This window comes from Styela clava, chromosome 2 (assembly GCF_964204865.1).
Source record: "Styela clava chromosome 2, kaStyClav1.hap1.2, whole genome shotgun sequence".
NCBI classification, from domain to species: domain Eukaryota; kingdom Metazoa; phylum Chordata; class Ascidiacea; order Stolidobranchia; family Styelidae; genus Styela; species Styela clava.
Genome location: NC_135251.1, coordinates 18,915,631 through 18,923,226, shown reverse-complemented (window position 1 = coordinate 18,923,226; position 7,596 = coordinate 18,915,631). Strand labels below are relative to the sequence as shown.

The 7,596-nt window shown below is 34.8% G+C and overlaps 2 protein-coding genes across 2 annotated transcripts; both read right to left on the bottom strand.

Moving 5' to 3' along the window:
- Positions 1-684: 684 nt before the first annotated feature.
- On the bottom strand, positions 685-5,066 carry LOC120335687 (G patch domain and ankyrin repeat-containing protein 1 homolog). The gene is made up of 2 exons (XM_039403263.2): positions 4,602-5,066; positions 685-1,587 (listed from the first exon to the last, which is right to left on the bottom strand). The coding sequence occupies exons 1-2, from the start codon at positions 5,064-5,066 to the stop codon at positions 964-966; spliced, it is 1,089 nt and encodes a 362-aa protein (XP_039259197.2). The 3' UTR covers positions 685-963.
- Positions 5,067-5,105: 39 nt separating this feature from the next.
- LOC120335688 (fructose-2,6-bisphosphatase TIGAR-like) lies at positions 5,106-7,114 on the bottom strand. The gene has a single exon (XM_039403265.2). It carries the CDS (start codon positions 6,990-6,992, stop codon positions 6,255-6,257), a length of 738 nt encoding a protein of 245 aa, XP_039259199.2. The 5' UTR covers positions 6,993-7,114; the 3' UTR covers positions 5,106-6,254.
- Positions 7,115-7,596: the final 482 nt, after the last annotated feature.

Genomic DNA, 7,596 nt, shown 5'->3' with positions numbered 1-7,596 from the left:
TCAAGTTGTACTTTCTGGAAATTTATAGCAGATAGGAGGATTTTTCCAACGGCGATCCCAAATTTGCAAAATCGCAAAATATATGTATCAAAACTAAATATAATCGGGCAATGTATTCTCACATTATTATGTTCGCAGATTGCCGTGGCATTTTAAAGAAGTAATGCGTTCATCTTGTCGTAAGTCGGCGCAACCACGAGTTACCATGAATACAATTAAATTAAAATAGAAAGACATTTTAAATTCTCGTCGTTGTCATGGATTGAATATTGTGCGACAGAAAAGGCCATTACAAAAGTCAGCTTTTTTAACGAACGCCTAATTGCGGCGATTTTGAACTTCATTAAAATTCCGTTGTGTTTAGTTTTATTGCCTATTCTCAAAGAGTTCGGTTGCAATTGAGTCCGCAAAGGTTTTCGCCGGTGAGAAAATAGTCCGCGACCAAAAAAAGGTTGGGATACTCTGTGCTAAGCAATAGGTGTACGCTCGCCACCGCACCTCTGATTACCTTGCATGGGTTCGTAGGTGAGAATACAGGGCACGTAAGTTTGTTTGACATTCCTTAATCGCTTTAATATACGGTATTTTATAACGTTTTATTTTTTTTAGAACCTAATTTTTATATTAATATTAGTCATCTGATGCCTACTAAATAACATAGATAAGGAGACACTCGAACACATATTTCCCTTACAAACATGATTGTACCAAGATTTATTTTATCTTGATTCATTGTAATATGTTTAACAGGAAGAAAAAAACTTCATAAAGGCCACTGTATATGCATATTAAAAAAACAGTGGGGTCTTTTCAATTAGCCCAAGTGATTTCAGTATTAAAATAGCAATGTGAAATAAAACAAGACTGACAAATAATTCAAAAAAGACGTCTTATCATTAAAAATGAGACACCAAACCATGGTCAGAGGCTCAGAGCATTAAGAATAATAATTTAGCTTCAACTTTAATGAAACAGTCTTCGGAAATTTACCTCCTTTTCTTTTTCTAAAGCTTGTCTCCTAGACATATCTTTTTTCCTTTTAGTCTTAGAATTGAAAGATGTCCCTTTGTGTTTTTTTTTGTTCATTTCCTCATGGTGTCTCTTAACTGCATTTTTATCATTTGCCCCAAAATGTGTGACTTTTGATTTTGCTTCGCTATTTTCAGCACCAAATCCTAGTCGGTCTCGTTTTAAGACTGTCTTGACTGGATATTTAGTACCAGATCCTCCAGGTCCGAGTCCACTCTCACCATCCCATCCATCTCTCTGCATCAATTGATAGCCTTTATTTGCAACAGAGATATAAAAATGAGAAGAATGAGGTTGAGATGAATCCTTGTCATTAAACAGATGAAGAGTAGATGAATTGTGTGAACTATGCTCAGTTTCGCCATCTGTTGCATAGTAATGGCATTTGCAAACTTCACACCATAGCTTTTCACGTTTGATGGTTTTCAGAACCTTTTCTCTACATCTCTCAACCTTGATTTTTTGAATATACATCCTTGAATTTGTGAAAATATGCGCCGTATCCCCATGTCCACCCAAACATGCTAAATCTCGTGCGTCATATCCACTTGCATCAACCTGCAACAAGAAGATGATGATTTCATAGTTACTGTAATACTTATTAAAGGTTATCATTTCGGAAACTCATGTATTCTTTCCCCTGTACTACTAACTTAAGTATGTAATACTTAACTAGCTAGTTTTATCTTTAGATCTTGATTATTTGGAATTAGAAGGTGAACAAATTTGGAGAAAAATTAGACAGATTAACAACACAACCTATTGTTAATAATTAATAATCAAGTCATTGAAAGTTGTGCATTGAGGACCTACTCATTAAATGGGCTATTCCAAGTAACTCTACAGGACAATTCCAGAAATTTTGCATGTTGTGGTATGCAATATATTTTTACACTGCCAGCTACATGTTTTGTTTCTTTGTTCAATCAGTTGCTGTATGGAATTAAACGAAATTACACAAAAGTTACACACAAGACTTACTTGGTGGATATAAAATATTAGCGTGACACTACGGGACGGCAAATCCACCATATTTCAACAGTTCATTGTGTTTTGTTGTAAATTGTTGCAATGGTACAGCAGGAGCCCTCAATATTTTGGTACAGTAACTGAAGCCACTTAAGTTACTCAATGTAACACTGTAGATCTATGATGATAATGTGCACATTGTACGTGACACTACGGGACAATTTTTCACTTGGGACAGCGGACCTAAATCCTCTCTTAAAATTATGGTAGTAAATAGCTAAATAGGTGAACACATGTCTTACAGCATAGGTTCTCAAAGTGCTCCTTACGGAGCCCCAGGGCTCCGTGAGAGAAACCTAAGGGCTCCGCGGGCTATTCGATTACTTGGCTACTTTTATAAATGTCCAAAGACGCAATAACTGCATTAATAAAATGTGACAACAGTAGCGTCGAATTATCGCAAGGCGGTAATTCAAATATGACATTATCTACAAGCAGGAGCGAGCCAGAATTTTAAAAGAGAGGGAGGTGGATGTTCAAAATTGTAATCAGAAATTCTCGCGCAACACTCTTCGCGATTAGGCAACTTGGTAAAAAATGCCTTTCTGGCAGATAAAGAGTTTTCTGTTGCGTAAAATATTCAATCTATGGCCGACGCGAGCACGATTATTTAATTGTGTTCATCGCTACTCGTCTTTGCGTCTATATTACTATTACGATTACTATTCTAAAATAACATAAAAACGGTTCTAAACTGCCAAGTAACAGCTATAAATAGATGGAAATCGTATTTTTACGATCTTGGGATTCGTCAAATTGGATTTGATCTTTCAGCACTGAAGATTACTTTTTGAGCAAGATAAAATCTCAAGGTCGGCGTTAAAATCTCCATGAGTACAACTTACAAGTGCGCAATCTCTGACCGATGGGGGAATGTTTAAAATGCCATGTTTTTTGGCTTAATTGTGTTCAATGTAACCTGCGGTTGCGTCGACTTACGACAACATAAAATCATTACTGCTCAGAATTACCGCGGCAATCCACGGACATGGAACGAGAATCAAAGTCGGACTGCCGCATATCCTGGACGACGCTGTTGTCGTAAGATATTAGAAATAATGTAAAGCAGAATCATGACTCATTTTATTGCAGACTACAGCAATTTAGCGAATTCGACAAATTTGCGCCATTCCTATAGGAACGCTGACTTCGCCCTATCGCATGATGTCCGCCACTCAGATTCTTTTAAAGATATATATATATATATATATCACCGTTTGAAAAATCACAAGATCTGGACAAAATACGGACGATTAAAATTTATTGTATTGCAATAAAAAATTGATTGATATACTTTACATTAATTATCTTATATATCGTCACATATCGAGAAAGTCGCATGCGGCTCAGTCGGTAGTTTCAGAATGGATATTTCGATTTCTGTTACTACCGTATAATTTCCATAGAAAACCTAAAATAACACCAAATTTTGTTATTGACATTGTCTTAAATAGCTTTTTCAATCTGTCACGAGTCTGCTAAAACAAAACAGATGGTGTGACCGTTTTAATATTTTAAAATGCCGCTTTTCATTCAAGAAATTTGGGTTGCGAATACACCCCTTTATTATTTATTCTTAGCATATCGTCGTCGATGATATATAATATACTAGCTTGTTTTTCACACTGAACTCATAATTCCACACGTAAAAAAAAGCAATTATCCTCTTCCTCATGGAGCAATTTATGCATATTCCGAGGAAAATTTGTGATTAAAAGAGAATAAACACCGACGTGCAAATGTTTACGGACTAAAAAACATATCAAACTGGCAAAAATAATCGGTGATTTTATCAAGATGCAATCGCGCACGTTATTAGCGATTTTTCAGTCTTCAAAAATATCAGAAGAACCTCTCTAATCTTCAACCCCGAATTTATTAATATGTCTAGTGTCAAATTTACAGCCCTAATATTTATAATTTATCTGTGAAATTTAGATTTATTCATGGCTTGTATTATTCCTATTAAAAAGTTTTAGCATTAAAATTGAGTAAAGTAATTTTAACTAACTAAGGAATATTAATAATTGGTAAGTAACAATTTTAAAATTTATTGTGGGGCTCCGTGAATAATAGTCATCCTCTTCAGGGGCTCCGTGACACCAAAAGTTTGAGGATCCCTGTTCTACAGCACTGCAAAAACTTGAACTTTATTAACATAAGTCCAGTGCATTCATATGAAAAGGAATAATTATACCAGACTATCAAACACTTCATGTTAAGATCCATCACAAAACTTGTGAATTAAATTTAAATTTCTACATTTTAGGCCACTTTGTGTGAATCATCAAAAACCTAGGTGAGATTTTAGCTTTTCTGTGAAATGAAAGCAGTCCAATAAAATTCAATTGTCTTTAGATATAAAAAATACGAAACAATTATTTTCACTACACTTTTAAAAAATTGATGAAATTCAACAGTTGCTTGGAATGGCCCAAATGACCTTTTTCCATGGTATATGAAAATTGAGAGACTCAATTTTAGTCGAGTGATACGTCACTGTTATTGTTAATTATTGTGAAATATTGATAGACCCTACCTACCTTATCTTTCCAATTAGCTCCTTCCGTTAAAAGAAACGTCACCACATGCATATGACCTTCATGTGCTGCCATCATCAAAGGAGTCCATGAGTACTGGTCAGTTGCATTTATGTCCAACTTGTGTTTCAAAATACAAGCTTTAACAGATTTTATATCCCCACATTGGGCAGCTTTGAACATGTCATTCACAGTGAGTTGTTCGACTTGATCATTCAAGTGAACCAATTGTTTTTCTTTTCTCTCCTTTTTACACCGGTGTTTAGCAATGGATTTCTTCTTAACTTTGACAAGAGGTTCATTGATGATATCTTCGTATAGTTTTTTAGCTTCGTCACCAGTTAACGAGCATTTAGATGATTCTTTCAACTTTTTTGCACCCTCTGTATCATCTGAACCAGTTTCAGTAACAAACTCCACAGGATTAATTAGCAAGTCCAGTCTGTTTTGCCAGCCATTGACACCCATATTATCTACTTTTATTCTAGTTAGAATTAGTGATATAAGCTATTACAAGTTCGTGTGCATATATAGAGTATATAAAGAGGATTAAAGTTTTTGTAACCGTTTAAATCCAATGATTGCACTAATCACAATATTTCTTAAACCGTTTGAAATAAAAAATAACACCACACCGTTATGTTAAATGACATCAAAATATATAGAAATTTTGAAACAGATATGTTGTCATTAATTGTCCTATAAATTACTTTCGGTAGCTTAGGTATTATGGAAAATGTAGTCATAGATACGATTGATTAATATCCATCATATTGTCTATAAATATAACACCGTAAGCCCATGCTATAAAGAGTCACCGTAACTGTCAGTATGAGTGAATAACACACTTTGTTTCTATTGATTATGACAATATAATATCCATTTATTAATATAATATCCAATAAATAATAAAATTTATAACTGATTACTTCCTACTGATTGTCAGTGGCGAAATCTTATTGATATCTAAAATTGAATAGTGCAGTAAAGGAAATCATAATCTTCATGCAAACGATCACAGATGAAGCATATATAAAAAAAATTCTGATCCCGAACATTTTAGCAGGAATTAAGATGATTTTTTCCAAAAGCCGCCTAAAGTGTGCTGCGTGTAAGTGGGGCATGGGTTAAATTTGAGGGTTTTTTTACTGGTGGCAAACAGCTGAATAACAAACAGGCTGCATATTTCACCAATCTTCAATTAAAATAACCTCCTACCAGTCTTACAGGAGCCGATATAAATTTTTCAAACACATCTTAATATGTGTAAGCCTGACATGGACAAATTACAGCCTGCAGGCCAACTCTGACCTGTTCGGTAATTCAATCAGGACAGCATGATGCTGCCACAGCCAAACTAAAACCAAATTTTGATGTTTTAGCTGAAAAACAGCTCAAGGAATTTGTTGAGATTGCAATTTAATTTAGTCTCGGTGGCATGATTATAAAAATAAGTGCATTCTGCATTTCCTAAATATATATTGAAAAGAAGAGGAGCAAATAATTTAAAACAAATAAACATAATTGGACTAAATTGCACTCTGTGATAATGAGGAAATGTACAAAATGTGCTCAATTGTAAAGATGCAGATAATTGAAGTGTATTATAAATGGACTTGTACTAACTTATTAATTCAACTTAATGATATACAAGCATTAGTTTTTTGCATCTATGTCATTGTCTGAATTGATTTGGTTTTCACTCAGATGGTCGCTGTTATTCAACGCAGTACAATGCATTTGTATTCTTTTCGAAAATGGTTTTTGGCAATTACTAATTCCATAGTCTTTATGGAATTGTACTTTGAAGCATGTACGAGATGTATTACCCCCGACCACACCCAGTTTTCCAGGCGGAAAAGAGCAGCCAAATTTTTCTGAAAACTCAGTCATTAGTGTTGCAAGTAATCTGCCATGTGACACAACAAGTATATTTGGAACAGATTCAGCTTTCAAATTATATACCATATCGCACAACCCATTAAAAAATAACACTGCTCTTGCTGCAACTTCACTTAAAGATTCTGCTCCATCGGGTTTTTCTTTCCCTGACTTGATCATTGCTTCATAAGCTTCTTTTGAAAATCCTTCTGCTTCTCCGTAATTTCGTTCTCGAATTCTTTCATCAAAAATGAGGCGTTCTGAGATTGATTTAAGGTCATTTTGTGAAAGTATTATTTCACATGTTTCTTTTGCACGAAGGAGATCACTCGAATACACATGTGAATAAACTTCATGAGTAAGATATTCTCCTAAAGCTCGTGCCTGTGCCTGTCCTTTTTCATTCAACACAGCATTCACACCCTGTCCTTGAACAATTTTGTTTTTGTTTAAGTCTGTTTCACCATGTCGAACAAATGTAACATGAAATCCACCATATTTTCCAAGACTCATGTTGAAAAGTAACTTTAGACTATACCGGTACCGGTATCAATTGTAACCTAATTCACAGATACCGGGAGAGAAAGTGAATCAGTTAAACTCAGCTGTACAATAATATCTCAATCTGATGTTGCCAGATATGCGGGACCATTCCCTGACTTTTGACCCCCGAAAATTTCTTCCTATACTTTACCATTGCAAAATTTTCGGGACTTATTTTAAGAGTGGTTTCTCGAGTTGGCGTCTGTACCATCATTATGATTCATCGCATACAACAACCTGTTTTTTGGAAGTACCGGTAAAGAATTTTAGCCTAGTCTATCACAACTATTTTTACACTAATTTTTTATTACTGCGATCAAATTAAAACTCCTAGGAAGACAGGAGTGAGTGATCCTAGGAGTGATCATTGAATTATCTGATTTATATTTAAATTTCCGATACACAACTGAAAACTAACGAATAGAGTTCAAGAACACGAAAACGAGGTAATGTTTACGACCACGCCTGAAAACCTGTCTGCGTGAGAAAAGTTTCTAAGTGGATGCGAAAAAGAAGCATTGTTACGTCACTTTTTGCATCTTGATGATTGGCCAATGTCACGAAGTAAACAAGA

Bases quoted from the DNA above. Each gene is read 5' to 3' on its own strand.
- LOC120335687 (XM_039403263.2), bottom strand. From the start codon at position 5,066: ATGGGTGTCAATGGCTGGCAAAACAGACTGGACTTGCTAATTAATCCT. The intron at 1,588-4,601 runs GTAGGTAGGGTC...TTCTTGTTGCAG, and splicing joins GAGCTAATTGGAAAGATAAG to GTTGATGCAAGTGGATATGA.
- LOC120335688 (XM_039403265.2), bottom strand. From the start codon at position 6,992: ATGAGTCTTGGAAAATATGGTGGATTTCATGTTACATTTGTTCGACAT.